Raw genomic sequence first — 25920 nt, forward strand, 5'->3', positions numbered from 1 at the left:
GGTGGATCCTTTTCATGAAATGATATTCGTGTTTTGAACCCGTTTGTCTTTGAAGGACTCTGTGTTTGTGTGTTTGTGTATCTGTGTGTGAGAGAGTGTTTAGACAGTTCTCCCATGACCCATTGAGAGTGGTTACTAGGCAGAGTGTTAATGACAACCAGACGACAGCATTCCAGTCTCACCAAACAGCCCAGTAGGACAACCACCTAACCTGCCCTCTTACTCTGTTTGTCCCACTCTCTTTATGTCTCTCAGCCACACACACACACACGCACACGTACAGGAACACACATACACACATACTCTCTCTCTGTTGTATTTGCTTTTTATGTTCCTCCTTGTGTCTCAAGTTTTTTCCAGCACTTCTCCTTTCTCTTCCCTTTGTCCGTCTCTGTTCCTCTCTCGGTCTCTCCGCCTCAAACTGGTCTTTGCTTCTGGATGTATTTCTTCTTTGACAGAAACGTGATTGAGGATGTGTGTTTAACCGCTGTGTCCACCGAGAGGCCCCCGAGAGTGTGAGCCCCGACTGTGTATTTTGTGTGTGTGTGTGTGTGTGTGTGTGTGTGTGTGTGCGCGTGTGCATGGTCATTATGACTCAGGGTGGGCAGTGTCAGAGGGTATTTACTGTCAGTGTTAGGTCAAGCAGAGAGAGGGAGAGTGTACGAACAATCTTTGTGTGTGTGTGTGAGGTAGTGTATAGGTGTTTTAGTAGGACAGAAAGGGAGTCAGAGAAAACAGAAAAGCTGAAGCTGATAAGAGCCTTGAGGGGGCCGTCTGCTTCCAATCACAAGACACACACACACACACACACACACACACACACATTTCGATTAGGTTTCTGCATCCCCTTACATCCACCCCCCGCCCCCCCCAGTCTAAAGACCCCCTCAGAGTGCTGCTATCACTGGAGGCACTATCATTCCTAGTGTGGGACATCTGTCTCTTCCCGGAGGCGATACAGTGACACACACTCGACTCTCACACATACATTGGAGGTGTTCCACTTAAGGCAGTTTATCTGTAAGACACACACACACACACACACACACACACACACACACACACACACACACACACACACACACACACGCACTCCATTCACAGGAAGAATCAATACAGTACAATCATTATCACCAAACACAGCCCTTAGTCTTCACAACTACATGTCTAAACTTAACTCATAGCCTCGTTTTCGAGGGGCAGTTTGTAAGATATGGCCCGTTTTAGTTTATAATGTTTAAAAAAGCCAGCATTATCAACAGAGTGGGAATTAGCAACAGTATTGGTGTTACATCAAAAACATCTATGTATTGAGTTGCCTATCGAAGTTAACATGTTAATGAGCTAGACCCACCCAGTCCTGAGAAAATTCAGTATTTTTCAAGTGAATTCAGTATTTTTTATTCACTTATTGTGTTTAGATATTTTCTACTCTGATTATTATTTTATTCACCTATGTGCCTGTTACTGTGCCTGTGATTCATCCATCCATGCACAATAGTAAGAAGCATGAAAATGAGTTAAATGAGTGAGATAATTTTATTTTTTATTTTTATGCCTGTCAACAAATCCCTTAAAAAGACTTAAACTAACAATCTGTTAGTCAGTCCCTACACTGTCTGTGATTCTCTGCCAATTCATTTCTACTGGAAGTGAGTCTTTTAAATCTGGTCACGTATGTGGTTTAATTTTTTTTTTTTAATTTCCTTTAACAGCTTTGTGACAAATGTTATTCAAAGAGGAGTAAAGATTGCATTTACTGGGGGTTATTTTCATCTGCAGATTTGGTGTATTATAAGTGAATAATAATCAAAAGTGCCCAATGAAGCAACGTGTCACCCAGTGTAACAGTGTGACTCTTTTATATGTATTTAATAGGTTTTAAACATCAGTTGAGCTCAGTTGCAGAGGAATCAGATATATCTAGCTTTGGATACACATAAAATATTTCTGGTAATTGTTGGTTTGGGCTGTTCGTTGGATTTGATGAAAAAAAAATACAGACTATCACCAGACTTATTCTTTGTCAATAAGAGCACATTCTAGCCATCAGACATCCCCCTGAGGAGCTAATTACTCGCCAGAGACTCGTCACTTTACAAACTGTCGGACATGTCAATCAATCCCCATGACTGTTTCAAAGTGTCTTCAGACTGTATAGACTGTTCGTGCTGACGTCATGATTAGGTCACAGGGTTAGCTTGAGGCAGCACAAAGAATAAACTGGGAGGGAGGATGATGCGAGTCATCCCAGAGTGGTAGGCTACATAACATACCAAAAAATGTCATCCTGTTGGATGTGACTGGATGCCAGAAGCACTAATGGCTCCAAATTGAAATTGGGTTGACAACCACTTTAAAATATGATATCTAGGCTAGCTAGGGATCACTGTCAAGATGTAGCTCTTTGTTCTATGTACAGTAATCGAAGCCTGATACATGGTTGTGCTCTGTCCCTGCTGCTAGCTAGGCAGAACTTGACACAACACAAAACTCATTTGTTAAATCTTATTATTATGTATTTCAGTTCCTGTAAATGACTATTAAGGACATAGTCATAGGCATCTAAAGATTTACACACCCTTATTTAGGTTATTAGATTGTCCATCCATTGAGTGAGTGTGTGTGGGTTGGTTGGCAATTCTGGGATTATTAATTAACTTTTACAAGTAACACTCACAATCCCAGAGAGTGAGTGCCTGTACATATTCAGAGAGACTTGTATATTCCTTTAGCCATTGTGAAACACATCTTGCTAGCTAGTGCTCACTAACTTGTTCAGGGAATTGTTTTGCCTCCGCCCACAAAAACAAAGTCATGTTTACTACAAAAAAAGCGGTCTGTGTGTGGGCGTTTGAAGCTGCTGATGAACTCTACTTACCAATATGTTAGTTGGTGTACAAACTCAAAATGGCACTCTCAAAGATAGAGGCAACATGAGACAACACTCTCGCACACCATCATTTACCAGTGTGAGTGTTTATAGAAAAGGCTTTTTTGTTTAATTTCAGCAGATTTGACCCAGTTTGACCTCCTGACTGTGGAATAAATGTGTCTGCTACTGTGACTAATCATTACTTCCATTTATTAAAGCTTAACTTTGATGCGTGTAATCATTTCGGCCTCTCAATTCATGTTACACTGAATCAATGAATCAGAGTGTTTCACATGCTCCGTTTGTGAAAAGACTGTTTTTATAGCATGTCAACAGATCTGTGGGAGAAAACATTGCAGATTTCGCTAACCATGATCCTTGTTGCTGAACACTTACCGTGTGTGTGTTTCCATCTATAACAGATGTGTGAGCTGCCTGAGCACCAGGTGGAAGTGTTACTGGGATCAAGAGAACCACCTATGTGTCTCCAATAAAGATGAATCAGTGCACACCCTGCTAGAGGTGAGTAATTCTCCTTTTTTTTTAATCCAATCGCCGCCTGGAGGATCTCATAACATTAAGATCCTACTAGTCAGAGCCTCAGACATAATCCAGACTCTTCTGTCCAACAACTCCTGTGTGCTGTAATGGTCTGAGTCCAGACGGGGTTAGTCAAGAGCAATCATGTGGTAATTCAGTGTGACATTTCAAGTGTCTCAACTACAGTGTGTAGAAATGTTGAAACCTGCTGTAAAATCTCATGAGGTTCTGGTTTACTGGCTCCTTACAGGGTAATGTACCATTTTAAAGCTCCTCAGACCTCCTCTAAGGTTCTCTTTTTGGCAGTGAAGTTTGATTGCCCAGCATGTGGAAAAGTAGATTCACTGTGTCCCTATTTTTATAGGAAATTAGTCCTAAATGTCAGGACTGCTTGTTGCCAGCAAAGAGATGAACCTACGCGTACATTTCCAGATATCTGGCTTAATTTTTAGTAGGTGACTATACAAATGGATTATGTAGATGTAGGTATGTTTGGCAATGTAAAAACCCCATGAGACTGTAGACATCTCTAAAAAGCAACCAAACTAAATAGAAGTCTTGGCACGACTGTGTCAAAAAACTGGGAAACTGGGAAAATTATCCAAAACTAAAGTAGCCTCATTGAAACCGTTTTACAGCTTCCCCGACACAACCGTCCTTTGTGCATTATCCTGACAGCATCAAGACTAATTTTAGCCATCATATTACTCCTGTCCCCTCTGGTGTTTTATTGCCACGCCAGGTCCCATGACCTGAGTGGGGAGGCATCCTGCCAGTAGACTCTGACCCTGAGGGTGCAGAGGGGTCTGACCACTCACAGCACTGATCCCAGTCGGAGTGGAGAGGATGTGACTCACAGCCCTCTGGTCTAGAGTCATAGTGCGTAATTTTGTGTTTAATGTGTGCCTTTCTATCACAAGACCCCCTGAAAAGTGAAAAAGGTGTTTGTGTTAAACAACTGAAGTAATAAGGACATCATTGCATTTTTCTAAGCATAACCATAAATCCTAGCCAGGCATCCTGCGCTCAGATCCCAAGATACGCAAATATAAACATATTAAGACACAAGAGGTTTCTTCTTTTTTAGTCACTTTTGGTTATGTAAATTTGCGTTCTTGTTAAAATGTGGTAATGTAGGTCATACAGAAATGGGGAGTTGGTTTTGTTTCCTGTTCTGCTGAGTCCATCACAATGTCCGGTGGGTCTGTTTTTCTAATCCCTCATCGTCTCTCTATTTGAAGCTATTGTTGTTTCCCTCAGAGCGAGACATTACCCTCTCATTTCCTCCTCCTCCAGATAAACAGGACAGGTATTTTGGGTTGTGCGGATGTGTGCAGGGGAGCCATTGTTTTCTCTAACTCTGACTTATATATGTCACTTCCTGACCCTACACCCGTCCTCGCCACAGAATGCAGCTTCCTGTCCCAGTCTGGTTGCCTCAGAGGTTCCTCCATCACCATCAGGAATGGCTCAGGACTTCACGTTATCCCTCAGCAACATCCAGGAGGTACGGCACACATCCTCCGGCCATGGAGCTGGACTTGGACCTTGTCCAAAATGCATGTTGTGAAAATGATTGGAATAAAACAGAAGCATATGGTGTGTTTGCTTCAAGCTGAGTTAAACACAGATGGATATTTTGTGTGCTGTGATTTGGGTCAATGAATTCGCAAAACCTGAGTTTGGGTGATCTCGAATATGAAAATGAAGTATGAGCGAGTATCTTTGTGCTTATGTTGCTCGCAGCTCAGCTGTCTGGGCCCGCCGTGCATCTGGTGTCTAACTGTGACTAGCTGAGTTGTGCCATCGTCAGCAATGTGACAGTGTACATTGTGCAGTCGGTCTGAGGCAGCAGACGCGGCAGGAGCTTTATTTACACTCACGTTCATTTTAAATTCGGCCTGTCCTTCCAGATCAGTTTTTTTAAACTCCTATTCTCATCCTTAATCCACACGGAGCCAGTCAGGCACTGATTCTGCATCACTGATAAGGACACGACCAGGATCCTCTAAAAATTCCAATGCTTACTAGTTGCCAGGCGTGGTCAGTCATACGCCTAACCCTGGCTGGCCTTTTGAGCTCTCTCCTGGTGTGTTGCTATGGTGACAGACATTGAGTCACACACACACACACACACACACACACACACAGACACACAAACTTCCTCAGGGAAGCCTGGAGGTGGTTGGCTTTTTCATACTAGTCATCATTACAAAAAGTTTATGCAAACTGAAGTTGTTTGAATAACGTCTTCATCTTGTCAGCAAGTCAATATAGCAGGAAGTGTGGTGTCACTTACGTTTGCACGTCGCCACCGCTCAGACCCCTCTGGAACTTGTGGTGATTTTTGGTTCCCACACTTTTCTTCTGGCAAACTGAAAATAGATTGTTTAGACTTATCTGTGATAAACTGTCAAACCAAAACAAGTTTGTCCTCCAGTATCTAGTAGTATCTTTCAGACTGAACATAATGTCCAGGGAGATTTTTCTGGGAAAAATAAGCTGCCAAATATCAAGAAATCAAGCTTCTCCGGTGTCAAGAAGCAAAGGGAAATGGCCCAGAAATAGTCCAATTATCAGCTGGCTGTATTCACAGACAAATGATATCTTCCACTTTAAGCACTTATCCTTTCCTGTTCTTAGCCACCTTAGCTTCTTTGTGGACTTACCTTCCCATTTCTTGGCTCATTTAAACTCAGGGCTCAGATTTTATGAAGAATGAATTCATATTCATTACTCTGGCTCCCAGATGACTTGCCGAGGTGTGGGAGACCAGATGTTTATGAATATGAATTTTGAATGGATTGCATCTTTTCCTGGCAGCAACAATTATTGTGGCTTTTTTCAGTTTCTTGGTTCTTTCTCAGAGTTGTCAATTGTTACCAGACATGTTTGAGAGAGCGCTCTTTAGTGGAAACTTTCCCCAATTTTCTCATTTTGGGAACTAAAGTGGTGATTATCTCATACCGAGAACAACATAATATCACAGTTTGCTTGCTTGTTATTGCTGAAGTACCACATATTGTTTTGAAATAAGTGCTTGTCGCAACAGGGGGAGGAGCTGGAGTGTGACTTCGGGACAGATCAGCGATATAAGGCCGCATGGCTGAGCAGCTCGACTGTTAAGTGCAGTGAAGTAACAGTAAGTGCAGACAATGACATACCAGAAATAACTTGTAAGTCTGTTTCCAAAAAACTAAAGATAAGTTAAGCTCTTCTGCAGTTACTCTGCATTTACTGGTTCAGTGAGCTCATTATTGTTGGGTTTAAGCCTAGTTGGTAAGTTGTTTTTATTGCAATTATTGTAAACCCTTGTTTATAACTTGACCAAGAACCCATTATTATCTCAAGCGAGGGGGAGCTGATGCTCAGCTTGTTTTATTGTTCTCCCCTATGTCCATGTAGCTGTCCACTAACCAGAGGAGTCAGATTTACCACCTCAACCTGAGGAGGAGAGGACACTCAAGCAGACATAGGGGGGATATTTTTGTCGACAGCCCTGAGCCCATGAGAGGTAAGACTCTCCTGTATTTACAGTGTAATTAGACACTCAGAACAAAAACAATAAGAAATCTTACTTAGCTGGCACCTTTGCTCCCAGAATGCATATCATCTGTGCAAGATTGTTTTCTGATGATGATGAACCTGAAGAGAAAAATAAAGAAATCTTTCAGGGACAAACAGTGTTGGACCGCCTTTCACTTGCAATAATAGTAGTTCCTGTATTACAACACATAATTTGCCAACAACTAGTAATTTAAAATAATATTACATTCTGCTACTGTCTAATTACATATAATGACGATAGAACATAGAGAGCTGCAATTTTAAGGTGTTGTCATTGTCTCTCACAAGCCATGTCCGCATTTATTGTTGCAAATACAATTTGAGCTCCATGACAACAGTGAGTTGATGAGAATTGGCGTCCATGTCGTTGAGCTTGGCATGTCATCTATAGTGCTGCTACAAGCCAATCCTTGCCTATCCCGGTCCCAGATGTGCTGTTTGCAGTCCATGTGTCTACCATCTGAACAACAGCCCTGGGCCGCCGCCAACCACTCTGCACTGTTAACGGACATCACGGTCGCTTTGCAACATGCAGAGTCATCACATTTAAAAAAGACGCACACTTTATCACACGTGTGCAGCCACGCACACACTGTAATATGCACACAAATGCATGCACAGATGCACATGCAGTGATACAAATGGGACTTCTCACTGGGTGGCACATTTGAACATGAACAGAATCATCTGTTCCTCTGCTGGCTTTGTTCTCCTGCACTCCACTAGCTCTCTTTTTTCCTGATTTATTTTTATAGCCATGAATGTATCATCCTGCATATGCTTTAGCTGTTTATTTAAAGCATGCCGCCCATATGGTTCACATGAGCTATAAAAGAAATTTAAGAGCCTGGAGTACCTTAAGTTAACCAGACAAGGCAAACACAGTTCAGTTATGCTGTGTTACAATAATAACTGGCTCTCTGTCTGTCTCTCTAGTGGAAGTGTACAACTGTAAAGTGGGTAGTTTGGACTGTTCCCAGTGCTGGGGCCGTGAGGATCAAGGCCACCTCTGTGGCTGGTGTGAAAACAGCTGCAAACCAAGGGATGACTGCCAGCCAATCATTGATCAGTGTCCAGCTCCTGAGATCGACAAGGTAAGCTCACAGGTTAAACATGCATGAATTCAGGCTACAAATGATTTGCAGTCATCCTCCTACACTCTCCGCAGCCTCCAGGCTCTATTTTCAGGCCATAAAATGGTGAATCATGGGGTCACTCACATGGTGCAGCGGCCCCATGCCCTGTCTGTCCAGAGTCAGCTGCTGGGGGAGCGTTTGAATAGAGTCTCATTAAAGCAGTACACTCCGTAATAACGCTTACTTAGCCACAGCCCTCAGGGGACACAGCGGAGTCGATCTGCAATCACTCAGGAGGGCATGGGAACACCTTCTGCCCTGTGTAACTACAGTATGTGTGTCAGCTGTGTGGATGGATATATGTGTGGGGCTCTTTGTGAAGAAAACCACAGGAACTCAAAGAAAGCAAACAAGAACCATAAGGGATTTCAGACCATAATATGAGCAAGACCACAAAAGAATTAAGACTGTTTATCTTACACAGGATCTGACTGTGGTCACGTTGAAACGGTCATCGCGGTTACCGGCAGGGCCTTTACGGAGCTCATTTGCATGATCATATTCATTTGTTTGTCCAACTGGAATGGGAATGTGTTTAGAGCTGTCTTCCAGTCTTTCTCTGCCCCTGCTGAACGTTATATCAGAATGGCCACGGTAGGCGGTCATGGGAAGCACGGCTCACATGAGACCCAGTCGGCCTGAACTTCCTGTAGATAAAACCTGGTCTGCCCAGGAGAATAAGCAAGCAGAACAAAGCAGACTGACACACACACACACTCACTCCGTCTCTCACATACACACTGTGTGAGTGTTGCCCGCAGAATGTCACACAAATAGGCCATATTGAAGCATTCACGATTATTCCTCATTCTTTGTAGCTGTCAGCATACTGTGACTAACAGGATGCTCTGCGAGAGTCTAACTTGTGTGGACTTCTTACGTGACTGAAGTTAGTTGGGCTGAGATGCCTTATGCGTGGGTAGACCATTGTTGCAGTACTCTCTCTCTCTTTCTCACACACATACACACTCCCACTGGCTTTCTCAGGAGAGGAGCGGGTTGCAGAAAGGATACATGGGGCTGTGGCTCTGTGGGGTGGGTGATGCAATGCTTTGGCAGCCATGTTTTCCCAGAGAATCCACAGGGGTTTTGAGCCCGAGTACTTCGGCTTATACGGAGGAAAAGATCAGCTCTCCCTAAACATTCACACACACAGCAGCAGCTCTTTGTTTTATAGCTGTATGGTGAGTGTGTGTACAGCTAAGATAATGAAATGTGTTTTTTCACGCTCTGCTTTGTCACATGCAATCTCTCTCCCAATATACTAGCGCCGCAATATCAATAATATGAAGGAGGATTTCATTAGTCTCTAAACTTTGCCACACAACAACTAATTGTGAAAAATGCTCTCAATTCAATGCAGTCATGGAAAGACAATAGAGACATTTATTATCTCTGCAGGTCCTTTATTCTCATGTTATGTGTGGGCTAGTTCGCTGTTTTAAAAAAAAAAGCATTGATTAGAAGTACTTTGGCGTCCAAAACAGGAACTGCCAAACATAGTTTATCCACGACATGAAAAGAGAAAGAGAACAGAAGGATCTGGGTGAGACATAAATGGTTAGGGTAGAGAGGATGGAGAGCTATTTGGACAGAGAGAGGGTGGAGAAGGGTACAGTATAGTGAGAAGCCTTTTCCTGTTTTTGTCCTCATGTCCTCCCTGATTAGCGTGATGCAGAAGAACTGGAGTGAGGAGAGGAAGATGAAAGCTCTGGCCTCGAAGCGATCTATTCAGAACAAGAACATAACAAAGACGGACATATGGATTTTGTAAGTCAGGTAGTGCAGCTGGTGCAGGCCGCTTATGTTATGCTCATGTGCAATAATAAGCGCAGAATATATTTGATTTGAATACAAGCGTGTGGAATAATTTAGTCCTCAAAAGTGTTTAATAGCTCCAAGATTCCTTGTGGAGGGTTTTTTTTTTTTTTTTTGCAGACACACATTCACTCCGCGTGATCTCCCTGGAGGCCTGGCAGAGTTTGTGCTGTAAATCAAGACTCACAGACTTGTAAGAGGTGTAAATGAACAGCATGCCAGCTGATGTTGATGTCAATGCTCAACGGCACCACAGAGACACACTTGGTGCCATAAGACGCATAGTGATAATAAATAACTCTGCCTACCGCTCGGCTCAGCAGAGCGGGTGTGTACCTGCTCATTTATGTGGTGTTTGTGCGTTACATGTGTATGAAAGAATTTGGATATGTGACGAGGAAGTATATATAGATGTATGTGGTGTAAAGTGGTCACACTGAATATGTAGATGCTCAATGTAACCACAGAAACATTAGCATCATTTCCTGTGGTGTAGATCTCACAGATATACTCTAAGCTTGGTTTGTTTTCACACGATATTAAAAGTAATACACTCCTTCTTTACTTAACTGCCTCTCCCCATTTTTAGCTGGGAAATATATGGTTTATTTTTCTGCGCTGTCACTCTTGCGGGTTTCAAATTATCCAAATGCAAAGCCAAACCTCACCCTCTCACCTAGACCAAACAGAAGTGCTGTTTTCATTCTTAAGCTCAGTCTCTGATAGAGCCGGAGCCAGGCTAATAACACAGCAGAAGGGTCATGCTGACCTCGGCTCAGCCGGGGGGGTCATTCAGAAAAGCATGCTGCGCACTGCCAGGCTAGCTACGCTACAGTGGCGAGATGATGGTAGATTGCTTCTGTCTGGCTGTCGGAGACACTATCTGTAAAGCATGTGTGTTACCGTGGTGATTGGAGAGGTGACTGTCCTCTTCTTTCTTTGCTGGTGAGTAGAAAGTTTAGAGACCAAAGGAAAGAGCTGAAATGATGCATGTGAGCCTCTGAACAACAGCAGAAATGGGACTGAGGAATTTGACAGAGCAGACGCAGGAAAACAGATGAAAGGGAATGTGCGCTGTGCATTAATTCCCCTGTTGAGGCTTTGCTCTCTCACCACCACCATCAGCATTCACTCTCCTCTCGACACTCAGTTCCCTAAATTGCCTCCCCACTCATCCACCTTTCTGCTGCGCTCTCCAGCCTCTCTTTCTCTCTCTCACTCTGTCTGTCTCTTGTGGGATGTGAAGGGGGCTCTTAGCCTGCTCTTTATTTGCATGTGCTGTAGAGGATTAGGGGCTGAAGAGTCTCAGACTGGCACAGTTAAGAGTCTGCTTTGTGTGTGTGTATACCTAAACCGTGTGTCTATTCTATTAGACCTCAGTCTTCAGCAGAAGAACACTTACACAAGCCCACTTGTCCTTATCTCTCGGCGTGCCACACTCCATGTCAACATCACGCGAAGCATCTCCATTCTCTTAATTCGCTGTCATGTTCATTATCATCCGTCATTAGTGGAACATTTTAAGGGAGGTAATCTACTTATGTGCTATAATTTATTGTGCTTATTACAGGGTTTTCAAAGGCTTTTGTTTCTCTCTGTTCATTACTTCATTCTGTCTTTGTCAGATCTTCCCTCTGAGGGGTCCCGTGGAGGGAGGCACCCTGCTGACAGTTCAGGGCAAGAACCTGGGCCGGAGGGCTGCAGCCGTGAAGGTCTCTATTGGAGATGTGCCATGCACTCTCATGCATGAGCGCTACACTGTCTCTGAAGAGTAAGTACTATGAAATATGGTTGAATTAAGTCACAGAAGTGTTTGCATAGCAGCATGCAGGGACTTTCTTTTTTATTTCCATCGCTTTGTACTTCTTTAATTACATTTTACATCATATGCATTGTCGAAATGACAAGATGGAGGAAATAACATCATGTCCTATACAGCATTCATATTCAAAACCCAGCTAAAATATGCAGTTACGCTGCAAACGCTTGGACTGGTGGGATGATAGCTAACAATTACCCATTGTCATGGTAACCTGACATGCTTTCAGGCAGGTGATTGCTCAGGTTTAACAGACCAAAATAGAGACAATTTGAACAAGTGATTGAGAGATTTTATCACAGTTATAAAGAAATCCTGACATGCACATTTCAGCCAGACGGTGTGAGACCAGACCCTGAACCTGTGAAAATGAAATCCAGACAGTACATTGAGAGAGCCGCTCGATTTATTATATTTAATGAATGGAAGATGCCAGCTGTCACTCCTCTTATCTGCAGTGAAAAGTATGAGAAACTAAGTGGTGCAATTCATCTGAAAATGGCAGAAATCTTGAATACCTGTAATACAGGTGTCTCAATATATTTTGAAGGGAAACACCACTGACTTTACACATCAAAGTCTGTTTACAAGTTTTGTTTCCTTGAGTGATGTTGCTTGAGGCAGTGACGGTTATTTGAAAAATAAATAAAATCCGGCAGCATGGACATAGAAAGAAGTGAAATTACCAGACCCCTGTAGCCTGCCTCTGTTCTCAGCTGAAGCTATCCTCTTAAGGCTACATTAGCCGTGACTAGCATAACACACCTGATGCCACCTGTGCCACAGGAACTGTCAGCTCTTGAATTACATGAAATGTACATCAGCGACGTCTTCCTCTAACTCTGAGAATATGAAATTGTGAGATATGTTATATTATAATCATGGTAAGAAAGATTTCCAAAATGTATGTTACGGATCCGACCAGTTAATTACAGTCAGTGGTAGCTTAGTACATTTAATCAAGTAAGAATTCAAGGTACTTGTAAACTACAAGTACCTTGAATATGTAGTTTACTTTAAACTTACTATGCAATGTTATATTTTACTGTTTAGACAAATACTCTACTTTTTACTCAACCACATTTATCTGATACCTTTGGTTAATAGTTATTTTTCAGAGTAAAATGTTTCCTGTAACTATTTGTCTCCAGATGTGTTGATTCTGAATGTGAAAACGTTCCATAAACTGAAGGATTAACTGTTTCTTCATGGGCCCGGAAAACTCTCCTACTTCTTGAGCTAAATAAACTCTTTAAAAACCATTGGATTAGGTGGGAAATGTATTGTCACAAAGCTGAAATCAGAGCTCTTGAAAAGTTTACTCTCTAGAGAAACTGTACGTGAATCTCACCAGACGGTGACACTGCAATTTGATTTTATAGAATATGCTGCACTGCTGTACCACTCCTGGGAGTTTATGTAGGATTATCCCAAAACGCCAATCCCTGCCTGGCTTAAAGTAAATTCAAATCTGTTGTTGAACCATTTGGAGTACAGACATGGTTTAGGCTCTTTTGAAAGGTTACATTCCGTGCACCACTACTAGAAAGTAGAAGGAAGGTAAAAGAGGACAATAATAGTAGCTCATGTGAGCCTGTGATACTTTTTTAGTTATCAATGAAAAACTTTTGAGTAAAGAAAAGCACAAATGAGCAGAGTAGTAATCCGTAGAATCTGCATTGTACATACCCACCAGACTTGAAATTAGAGCAACAACCATCCTTGCATGGTTTAGTTTTCATGTATTCATGAAGCTTATTTTCACAAATATTATTATGCAGCACACTTCTCATTTTAAATGACTCCAACGCCATGCATGCGTAGCTCAGGGACCATCACACTGTCACCATGGAGACAGCAGGACCCCGCTTTGACACAGGCATAACAGAGCTCAGTGGAAGTCAGTAACTCTACGCTTATATCCAAACTTCCATTCAGTATCTGTAATGTTCCCTGAATGGAAGTGTTTATCTGGTCTTGCTCCACTGAAGCTAATCATTGTGTTAAGACCAGTTCGAGGGTGACCTGCGGGTCTTACCTGTCACTCCAGCTGCCTGACACATACCCCGTAAAACCGCACATGTCGAAAACATCGAATCACATTTCACTCTGGGGTGTTCTCATCTTGTGTCGTCATCCTCATTGGCTCCCCAGGCTGGTTGTTATGACAGCAAAGCATAGCCTCGTTGCTGGAAGTGGCACTGACAAATCATAACACGTCAGAGCATCTGACAGTGTCAGCACATTTGACTTGCACACACAAACACATGCACAAACACACACACGCATATTTCAATATCTCACCTTCCCAATGTAAACATTCAATCTAAACATTTAATCGGACTTAGTAATAAACTTTATTTTAAATAAAAAAACAAAATCTGAACCTACTAATACCACCACTGTAAAGCTGCTTGAGGATGTGCTCAAAATAATTCACGCAAATCTGTCTGTCTCTTAGAGAAAGTGCCCTACACGCACACACACACACACACACACACCTGCACATGTGACCTCATTTACCAGGGCTGTTGAGACAGGTGTCTGCTCGTGTGCCGAGAGGTCAAAGTTCACATCTGCATGCCAAAAGGAAAATGTGCAGCCACTAGAGAGAGACTCCAATCCACTCACTCGGTGTCAACATTTTAATTAATGGCACAGTCAGTCCAGGCACACCTCATTTACTGAAGCACTTCTCTGGCTTTTGGCTCAGGCCCTCCATTCTGCCCTCTCTGTCATTTTAATACAAGCCTTGAGAGGCCTCCGCCCCGTCTATTTAGCCGAACACGCGCTGACTTGATTGTTGATGATCCTCATCATCCACTCAAGGGAAATGAACAGAGACATCTTCAGAAGTAGTCAAAATATCACCCTCTGAAACCTATAATAACACCACAGTGGGGAGGTGCTGGAATGTGGAGCAGAGGGTCAGTCTGTGCTCTGTCTGCACTACGTCCTTTGACTGGGATCAGACTGCATCAACATCATACTCAGCTCACACACACGGGGTTCTGCAGAGATCTTTAGAAGCATTGAATTAAGTTTCCCTAAAAAGAAAAAAAAAAAGCCCTTTAATCTTTTAAAAAGTCTTTAATTTTGTCTCCAATAATCTTTTTATTTGTCAAAAAACACCTCTTAACTAAAAGTCTGATTGTTGCGACACTGGATTGGCCCTGAGTGTCAAAACATAACATCTCAGACAGCACATTATTTCTTGTTTTCTGAAATGTCATATTGTTTTCTATCTTCAAGGCCACTGTAGAAACCAAAGCACACCAAAGAAGCAAACAAAAAAGCCCACGAGTTTGTCTGCAGCAAATAACCAGCAGGGTTACAATACTACTGATGGTTTTCATCAGCATCAACTTAAATCAGTCTGCTCATGTGGGTGGTCCTTGGCATAATGTTTTATTTTGATCTATTTGATAATTTATTGTGTAAGTTTATTTAAGCAAAAATTATTTGTCTGGTTCTAGCATCTCTAAAATGATGATTATCTGCCTTTCTCTATTTTATATTTTTGTAAAGTGGATATCTTTTGCTTTTGGAGCAATACAAGACCTCTTAAGGTGTCAGCTTGGACATGTGAAGGACCTTTGTCAGTATTTTGAGTTTGATACAGTAAATGAATATGGAAAATAATTGCCTCAGGCCATAACGCAACCCAAAACCAAGGATAAATGTTGGCAGTTTACATTTCTGCAAACCACATATATGTTCAGTTTTTAATGTTGTGTTTATGACAGTGATGCACTAGTGTTGCAGTTAGGTTTGTGTGCAAAAAAACAATTGGTCAGGGTTTGCGAAAAATCATGTATTGGCATAAAACATGTGGTTTTGTCACCACAAACACAGCTGGAAATTGTCCCATGTTAACCCTCCATAAAAATATCCAGTAGTGTCACACTTACAAGTGTGGTTCACAACCATGTAAACGTGATATCACATGTATTGTAGACATGTCAGTATGTTACGTAGCCCCTGTGCAAATGTGATCGCATCAGTTGTTTGCAGGAATGTTGTCTGCCAGCGTTTTATTCTGACAACTGGGCTGCATTTGCCCCTGCTGTTTTTATATCATACTCTCATATTTACGCGATATGATCATGAGCAGGTACTAAATGACACTCTATGAAGTATTCAAAAAACTGAACCCTGCACAAACCTCGTCCTTCAGTGTGTAGTATTTAAATGCCAAAGGCTGCATTCTTGGGTTTGTCTGCACTCCTCAGGAAGTATTCAGTTTACGTTTGTATTTTTTCCACAGTATAATCCTTAACATTATGGTTCGATAGCAGATCATACGATGCTGTGTATCATTCTGATAACAGCTTGATTCTCAGCCTGAATCCACTAAAGCCTGAAGCAACCCCACAGATTCAGACAGATTCAGGCTCTAGTTCCTCTTATTTCCCCCTGGCTGCAAGCTGTGAATACTCATGTTTCATTTTATTTGTTCTATTTGTTTTCTCTTTCTTCCCCTAAATAGGAGCATGTGAGATGATGCTTTTTGCTTCAAACACAGGTGTGCTCTGCCCTCGTGGCACTTTACTGACAGGCATGTAATTTGAGTGTAGTGGCATTCTTTACCTGATGCTCCTGTAATTAATGAGCAGAAATATAGAGTCTGTTTTCAACAGATGGCCGGTCCTGCAGGTTAGTTTGGAATATTCTTAATAGCTATTCAGGCATATAAAAGAAAATCTGGCAGTGTCTCAGACTTGGAGACTTTGTTTGAGTTTTATAAAAACACACTCGGATACAGCTTTTCTCTGTGGTCAGCCTAACCCCAGACGGACCCAAATCTGTCCAGCCCAGCCTCATCTTAGCGAGTGTCCTGCCAGGTCCTCCTACATAAAACACAGCTCCTCCGCTTATGTAAATTTCCCTCAACTCCTCCTGTCAATCACCTGATCACCAACTGAGAATTTATAACCACTGTAGCACCAGGCACCTGACTAAATAAACCGACAGGGTGTCAGGCTGGAGGGGGGGATCATGTGAGGTGATAAAGGTTGCTCCCCCCCTCCAGTCCATTCATCCCAGCAAGGCCCCCCGAACAGTAGATCCCTGTGCCTTGCTACACCACCGTGTCATTAATATGAGACGTCCCTGTAGAGGGTGCACTGATGACACAGGGCTTAATCACAGCCAGGAGGCAAGCGAACAGGCCTCAGCAGCCCCTTAATCTCCTCTGTGGTAAGACACATCTGGTCTGAGGAGCTTTGAACTTTACATCTCCTGATATCTGATATCTCAAGGCTTTATTGGATTCCATATGTAAATGCATTAGGGTTTGATGAATTAGTTCATAACCACCATTCTCCAACATTAATTACGGGTCTTTGTGTAGGCCACAATGATCAAGATCTCATTCTTCGTCTTCATATTGGTTCCCTCTCTTTTAGAATTAGTTGATTAAATTAAAATTAAAAGATGTATTATTGTGTTCTTATCTATTATCCTTGTAATTTATTAACTGATCTGTGATTATGGACTTTTGACAATCAAACAAGGAGGTCACTCCATTTATTTATTTATTTTTTCTTCCCCAGACTGGTGTGTATCACTGGACAGTCTGCACATGACAGGACAGATATTGTCCAAGTGGATGTGGATCAGAGTGGGACGGGGACGTCAAAGGAGAGCTTCTCATACTTAGTGAGTATCCACCAGACATTTACCCTTTCCCTGATCTTTGCTTTCTATTCTATCTGTCTCTCCCTTCTGCATTCTTCTTCTTCTACGCTCTCTTGTTCCCCTTTCCCCGCTGGGAAAGCCTTCCCAAGTGTGTCAGTTGAGTGTTAACAGATGCGTTTTATGATTCTGAGGAATGCGAGTGTGTGGGAATCTTCAAACATGCATCTGAGCTGCAACCAAGCACCATTGTCATACTGCACTCGCCGCCAGCAAAAACAAATATGGCAATTGTTGGAATGTCCCTTTGCTCTGAATTCATCACTGGTCGGGTCGAACTAGCCAGCATTGTGTTAATGGACCTCGACCCACACAGTCTCCCATTGGATTTAGAGCATTCAGCCTGTGGAAATACCCATGTTAAGCCCTTTGTTTGTCTTTGTTTGTGGACAAAGAGTTGTTCATAATTCAATGCTGGAACGCTCTATCATTTAAGCGGCTCCAAAGAGCAGCTCTGCCTGTGAGTCATCCCACAGCAAAAATCACCCTGATCTCGAAGCCTTTTCTTGATACTTGAGGATGAAGGAAATCCAGAACAACAAACATTACGCTGTGCTGTTGTGGGAACCCCTCTCGGGCTTCCTTATCCAACTTCAGAGATGCTCAGTGTGAGTGAGAGGGTTTTTTTTACTACAGGGTGTTGCGGGTAAGAAAGGGAAAACAGTTTTGGAGACAGGATATGTGCCTCCACTGCATCTCCTTCCTCGGACCTCTAGACGGAAACATCTGCCTCCTTACACCCACTCTGACATACAAATGCACAATAGGTCTCCTCCATCCGTGCACACTAAGGAAGTGAATCCTGTCAGTGAGGATAAGAGGTTTCCCTGGAGGCGAGGTTCATGGCGGGGATAGAAAGTTCGGAAAGAGCAGGAATGCTGATAGCTGCAGAGCTGGACAGGGAGATTCATCTTCGCCCGGGGAGCCTTTGTGTGTGTGTGTGTGTGTGTGTGTGTGTGTGTGTGTGTGTGTGTGTGTGTGTGCGTGCATGCGCGTGTTTGTATGTCCATATATGACTGTGTATGCATGCAGTTTTTCATGTGTATGCACGAACATGTATATGCCTTTCACCCGCAGTATAGCTGCCCTGCAAGTTTGGGGCCCAAAGGCCTGTTGGATTCAGCAGCACTTTAACATACTTCAGCATGGGCTGTCTTCACAGTTTTCTTCACTAATTTAATGTTAGAGTCAGCAGCTGTCTCAGCCACTCTGTAAAGACAAGATCTTCGAACCTCAAAGGATGGTGAAAGATTTTATTTGGTGTCAAAGAGTACAACACACAGTTTGAGTAAGCTTGTCTTTTCCAGTGACAGAGGCTGTCAGATGTCTGGTGATAAATTTGTTGTCCTCTTAGTCATGTGATCTATCTCTCGTCTGCATTCAGATCCCAAAGCTGCTGTCCATGGAGCCGAGGAAAGGCTCTCGTGCCGGAGGAACCAGAGTTTCCATTCAGGGGGAGCACCTGGACATTGGCTCTGAGGTCAGAGTCATGGTCAACAACACAGAGGAGTGTAGAATCACAGAGTGAGTATTTATTAATATTACCACCAAGGTGGTTCTGAAGGTTTTCACCCATTTTCTGTTTGCTGATTGGACTGTCAGCAGGATTACACAAAAAGTAATTAACGGATCTCCATGAGACTTTAGTAGAGGGTTGTTCTCAGCCCAGAGTCTTTATCTCACTTTCTTGACCATTGCGCAATAGGATGTATTTCACCATTTTCACTCACCAAAATGCTTTTACAATCAGGAGTATTTATGTGGCTTGTATCGGAGTGAGTACAAAAGGGGACTGTTGGGACTTGACAGAGGTATGCACTCTACTGAGCACCATTCCAGTTTTGAATTGTTTTCTTGGCAAGTCTCAAGTCTGTCAGAGCAGTTCGTAAGTGACAAGACTCCATGAGAAAATTGCAGTCATGATGCAAGACTTCATGTCTCTTAATGTTGACAGTTAAATCACACAGCAGTGGAAAGTGCTTTTCTGGGTTATGTTTAACATAGCTGATACTAAGTTTTGTAAACTGACCCACTGATTAACTTTTCAAGCTGCGTGGCTATGCAAGGCCTGCACGATGCTGATTAGGGTTGCAGCAACATACCAATTTCAGGGTATATTGTGGAATGAAAACTGATGTTCCATTTGCTTATCAATGGCTCTGAATGTGTATATATATATATATATATATATATATATACATATATATATATATATATATATATATATATATATGTATATATATATATATATATATATATATATATATATATTGGGGGCGGGGCATTTTTTCTACCGAATAAACCTTCTAACTTTTGTTTCTTGAACGGTCCCTAAAGAGTAACTGACGATAATTAGTTAGTCTGACTTGAAATTAAGTGTTGCGATTTGAGTCAGCAGCTTTGCGTGTATCTATAATGTTACAGTTTATAAAATAAAAATTTGCCAAAATTGCAATAAACGTAACTTTGAATCTAAGTGGAAAATCCTCTGTGTTTGAGCACTTGTAGACATCACAAAATGTGTGGTTACAATGTTTACTTCTCTGTTTTTCAGGAAAACAGATGAAACCATTGACTGCATCATGCCTGCAGCCCTACTTCCACACACTGACTCAGTGACAGTGTGTGTAGAGTTTGAAAACCTACCCTGTCAAAGTGCCGAGCTCAGCACAACGTATACTTACGAGAAGAACCCCACTATCAGTTACATCCACCCCAAAAAGAGCTATCTCAGGTATGTAGACTGCTACACACATACTACAAGCAGTAAAACCAAAACAGCCTCAACATCTCAAGCTTGATGACTGCGGTTCCCTTCCCTGAGTCCCTGACATAATTCATTATTGTAATGTCGTCCTGATGTGCAGCATTTTCTCCCTATTGTGTTCTAAATAGCTCTGCATGTGTGTAACAGGGCGGCAGCGTGTCTTTGATGACATGAGTGCGGATTTTCACTGCAGTCAAACTGTTTTGCATTATTATCTGGTCCCCTGTTTCCCTCTCGTGTTTTTTTAAACTGTGTCCCTGAGTATTTGCATACCCGTATGAATTTGACACATTTATGTCATCGCTGAGATGTGACTCTCTGTGTCTGTGTGTGTCACAGTGGTGGCAGGACCATCACAGTGACAGGCCAGGGTTTTAATCTGGTGCAAAGTGTCACCATGGAGGTGCCGGGAATTGGACAAACGGTGAGTAAGCAGCTGAATTCTTTCCTTTTTTCACTTCATAAAGCTCTTTCAACCATATAATTAGACTTGTGGGATTGAATAATTAAGTGAAGCACCATAAAAATATGTTCTTTTAGTGTGTCAAGGTCATCACACACACACAAAAAAACAAGACATACATTTTGGGAAATAGGCTTTATTCACTTTCTTGCAGAGAATTAGAAGAGAAGCATGATACCACTCTTACATTTGTAGGATAATTTGAAGCTACAACCAGTAGCTGGTTCACTTATCTTAGCAGTCTACAATCCCAAGTCCCAATCTTCCTCAGTTTTAAAATGCTACAACAAGATTTGCTGTGAATCTCCAGAAATGCTTTCACAATTGAGATGTAACACATGCTGGTAGACATATCTTTTTAACTCCAGTATCAATATTCTTGTCAGACTTGTGGCCAGAAATTGAATAGCCAGTGTATTCTTAAAAAAGTCAACTATTCCTTTAAAAAGGATGCATACATTCATAGTTTTAAGGGAATTCTGTTCCTGGTAGATCATGTCATTGACCATCTCATCTGTGAATTCCAAATGCAACTGGTCTTTTGTCCTTCTCAGCGCTGCAGTGTGGTGTCCAACTCCATGATCACTTGTCCATCTCACGCGTCCAGCCAATCCCAGCAGACCTTGGTGCAGTTCATCCTAAACGACGTGCCCTACACGGGTGACAGCCCCTCGTCCACTGACAGCGAGGCAGAGGAAGAGGAAGAGGAAGGAGAGCCTCATAAAGGTCACTTCCTTTTGGAATACGTGGAGGACCCTCAGTTCTTCACTGCCAACAAGGAGAAACTGATTAAACACCACCCAGGAGAGCCGCTGACACTCATCATCAATGTGAGTGACGCTGCTGAGACAGGGAGTTCAGAACAGTGCTTTACTGTGGTGTTTCCTGATTAATCCAAAAAAGATCCTGTGTTCTTAGAGAATGTTTTCAAGTTGGTGCTGATCGATCACATATACTATCTTTTGTATGATTGGTAAAAGTAGTAATTATGATTGGAAGCCTTTAAACTGTCTTTTCACTTTAGTATTTTTGATCAGATTCAACACAATTGTGCAGTGTTATAGCACTATTGTTGTATACAACATGAATCTAAAATTTGATCTGCATCTCAAATCTGAATGATTTTGAGTAGTTTTAAGTGGAAGACATCAGAAATTAATATCCAAGTTTGGTCATATTACATAACTGTCGAGTTAAATAATTAAAACAAATATATAGATTTTTTTACACTGTGCTTTGCTAATTAAAAAGGGAAGAGATAAAGGATTCAAGAAGAGATTTGACACTCAACATAATGAACCAAAATTGGAGTATAAGCTGACCCGATTTTAAGTAACAGACATGGAAACAGGAAATTAATGAATATTTGGCAAACCAAATACTAAATGAATAGTCTTGATTTCAAATTTTGTCAGACAGATTACATAATTAGCGTCTAGTTGAATGATAAAATTATATTTTGTACATTGTGCTTTGCTAATTAAAAAGGAAGGCGATAAAGGATTCAAGTAGAGATTTGACACTGAGCATAATGAACCAAAAATGGAGCATAACCCGACCCAGAAGCACAAATTAACACCTCTAACTTTCTCTCTGAAAAACAAAACCAAAAGACGTGAAAGAAGATCAACCAGCCAACCAACTGACACTGCCATCTCCAGAGCCAAGATGCTAACATGGCTAGAAATATGACAGCAACACTGACTCGCACAGACGGTCAAACTTAAAGACGCAACCTGCATAAAACAGTGCCTATTGACATCTTGGCTCTCAAAAAAAAAAAATTTAAATTATGCATAAACAAGTGATATTTTATAAAGGTTGCTTGTTCCTTGCCTGCAAAAGCACCCCTGCTGTAAATTGACTGCACCCAACTGTGAACAGCAGCCAAGGCTGAACGTTCCTTTATTCATATTCACATAAACCAGAGGCACATAAAACACATCAAAGGCCCCGTCTGCTGGAACGTGTTGATTTCTGTCGGGGGTCCGTTGTGGGGGAAGGGCGCAGTGGCACTTCAGTGGGAGGTCCGGTGTTCCTGTGGCCCGGCTGATCTTAGCACCTGTCGGCATGGATTCATCATCCTTACAGGGCTAAAGGACACGCACATGCTAGCAGCACAGACAGGGAAGTTTGGACATGATGCAGTTTCCTCTTCGTGTGTTTGTGTGTCAGGATGAGGCGCCTGCAGGAATCGCTGCCTCAGCCCAGCCTGTCTACACAGGCGACTTGTCTGTTGTTTCCTGTTTTCTTGAGGAAGGTGGATTCCACTTGTGGTGGACCTGAAGGGGGGGGGAGAGGCTGGAAAGAGAATGTGTGTTTGTTTAATAGTGAGCCAGCTCCTATATTAAGGAGCAGAGCTGGAATGTGGGTGGGCTTTGTTTGCTTTCATCCTGTTTTGGCCTTAAGAATCCATTGTTTTGGTCCAATGAATTTAAGTGTGAAAATGTTGTGTATACGAAGGCTATGCAGTATATTTCACAATATGCAAAAACATATTTTGATATTTTGGTATATGTGTGAATTACAAATGTGTATATGTTTGTGCGTGTGTTGTGTCTGTGTTAGGAAGCATTTGTTGACAGAGACCCAGGGGGTGGCATCCTGCAGTAGGGACAGGACAGGGCCCTAAGGGTGTAATCAAAGCAAGGAAGCACACTGGGGATAAACACACACGCATACACACACACACACACACACACACACACTCTTCCTCATTTGTCATTCTTGCATTAAAGGGAAATTGCAGTTTCATCCAAATTGGATCTTATTTTTGTCGTTGCCATCATTCCTCATCATTAATGATAACGCAGTACATACCGAGTTAATTGCAGAGGAATGCTGTTAAGAGTCTGACAGAGCACGAAACAAGAGCAGTCAGAGGATTGTGTATTTTTAAAATGATACACTAGGTTAGCCAAACTTAGGTAGAAGAGAAAACAAAGGCTAATGGTTGAATTATATACTCAAATTGTCTGTTTTAAACATCCTTCAGTGTCTTCCTGGTTTAGTCTTACCTCCAGATATCAAGCTTCAGATATGATGCTAAACTGCTGACTTGCTTACAAAATGTCAGATTTCCAATTTGAACAGTCAGATGCACCATTCCAACCCCATTTACAAAATCCAAGATGGCTGCTCTGTTCATCAGCAGCACTGCTGTCTTATTTGAGTCTGATGAAATCAGTTTTGCACAAAGTACCATCCAGTATATAGTGTACATGTTGCTTCGGCGTTTGTAAGTTGAAAATGTGTTGTTGTGTAGAGTTGCTAACAATGGCTAACCTGACCAGAACTGGTTTTCCAACTTATTGAATGCAGTCAGCTCAGGTGTGATCTCAGCAATTCCCAGCTCTGACTTGCCACTTTGGATGTAAATTGAATCCACCATAAGTTATAGTGATATTGCCACATTCCCTTATCAGGTTTGGGAGTGATGACCAAAATTAAAAAAATAAAAGCCAAGTTGCAAACTGAAATTTGCCTCTATGCCAGTCTTTATTAGGAGTGTCCGGCGGAATAAATATGTTGTTTAGAAGCACGCATGGACAAGCATCTATAGTTAAACCCTCCCTTCCTGGTAAACCTCTTTCAATGATGCCTCACAGGTTTTCTGCTTTTCTGTAGTCTCTAAACCAATCAACCTGATGACATCGCTGTGATACCAGGGTTATTTAATTCAGACTTTAGAAAGCTCTCTCTAGTTCCTCGGAAGACCACTGTTTTGTTTTTTTGACATAAACTGAACTTGAAGTGTGAAATCGGTGTAATGCCCCTCTACTTCGCATTAAAAAGCAGCCCATGGATTGACACCAACACAGAGTTGGACTGATTTTATAAAAGAGCTGTGCAGCTTATTCCAACGGGCTCCTGTAAAGGCCCTGAGAATGTTATTTTGGGCAGAGGCGGGGATGACTGTCAGCGGGTTTGTTTGTAGAAACTATCCTGGCCATGTGAGAGAGGCAGCGGGAATGTTTGCTGCTTTAAGCTGAACTCTAGCCCAGAATGGATGAGTTCTGTGCTGGCTTCCTCTGTGTGACAGCTGCGTGACAGGCCTGCCGCAGTTTGGTTTCTGTGTGCGAATGTGTGCAGATAGGAGAATGAATATGTGTCTGCACGTATATGTGGGTTAAAGCTGCTGTGGTCTTTATGAATGTTATCTGTGCCTGCTAAAACCAGGCCTCTCCAGTCTCTTACCGCTGACCGGCTGACGGCTGTTTTTGTTCATTTCTGGCGCAGAAAGGGCCGAGCGATCTGGAGCTGGTGCCCGAGGAATACTCAGTGATGATTGGCTCCTATCCCTGTAACATCAGCTTTCACAACGACCAGCTGTTCCACTGCACCATCGACGGACTGCTGAGCTCCAGTGAGGGAGAGCTGCCTGTCACTGTAAGTATGCAAGCATGTATAACACCATAATGAAATACAAATACCCACACAGACCCGTGTTGAAAATATCGCTGGATAGACCCTGATAATTTAGGGATATCACCCATCTGTCACACACTACTCAACCAAAACATTCAGTCACAATCCACACCATCTGTGCTGTTCATTGAGACAGATTTGATCTGCACAGTCAGTGTTGTGTGTGTTTCTCTCATGCATTATGAATGGTTTGTAGACTCTGAGCGTGCAGCCATGAATCAGCAGTTAGTGGGGGTGGTGCCACAATGCCACAGTGAAACGGTGAACTGTTTTCCCCCGTCATCTCTTTAATCCTTTATCAGTCCGTCTATCATCACCCAGTCACACAGACATTGTGTGCTCACCGCAAGAGACCCTCTGAGTCAGTGGGTGATTCCCCCCGCCGTCTTTGTTTTTGTTTCGTCTCCGGGTTCACTCTGTCAAATTAAAAGTCTTAATCAAGACGTGGCCGAGCCCTGCGCACACACATCTCTTTACCTACGTTTCCCATCTGTTGTTGTCTGTTTTGGTTGACTTGATAGGGCTTTATTAAATGGGGAAAGCACTCATCTATATTTAAATATGAGCAAGGCTGTGAGTGGTGTTCTGAAATAGCTCAGAAACATATGTTAGAGTGTCTCTGTCAGTTGAGTTGTACTGTAAAAATGTTTCTCCACTTTGACACAGAAATAGAAAGAAAGCTCTTATATTCCCCCACCACCACCACCACCTTACTCTTTCTGCCTCTGTGTACCTGTGGCTTGTCTCGTACCAGCCCTCCCCATATGTCTCTCAGGATGTCTGAGACTAAACATGACCAATTAGCAAAGA

At 42.3% G+C, this 25920-nt stretch overlaps 1 protein-coding gene across 1 annotated transcript in view; it reads left to right on the forward strand.

The window, feature by feature from the left end:
* The window catches only part of plxnd1 (plexin D1), a 68484-nt gene that overhangs the window by 20500 nt on the left and 22064 nt on the right, over nt 1–25920 (forward strand). Inside the window, exons 8-19 of the mRNA XM_037103585.1 lie at nt 3298–3397; nt 4824–4922; nt 6468–6557; nt 6821–6929; nt 7919–8076; nt 11562–11707; nt 17311–17416; nt 18837–18976; nt 20007–20186; nt 20559–20643; nt 21237–21512; nt 24922–25071. Coding sequence (XP_036959480.1) covers nt 3298–3397; nt 4824–4922; nt 6468–6557; nt 6821–6929; nt 7919–8076; nt 11562–11707; nt 17311–17416; nt 18837–18976; nt 20007–20186; nt 20559–20643; nt 21237–21512; nt 24922–25071 — 1639 coding nt within the window. The remainder of the gene's footprint in view (nt 1–3297; nt 3398–4823; nt 4923–6467; nt 6558–6820; nt 6930–7918; nt 8077–11561; nt 11708–17310; nt 17417–18836; nt 18977–20006; nt 20187–20558; nt 20644–21236; nt 21513–24921; nt 25072–25920) is intronic.

This window comes from Acanthopagrus latus, chromosome 7 (assembly GCF_904848185.1).
Source record: "Acanthopagrus latus isolate v.2019 chromosome 7, fAcaLat1.1, whole genome shotgun sequence".
Lineage (NCBI taxonomy): Eukaryota > Metazoa > Chordata > Actinopteri > Spariformes > Sparidae > Acanthopagrus > Acanthopagrus latus.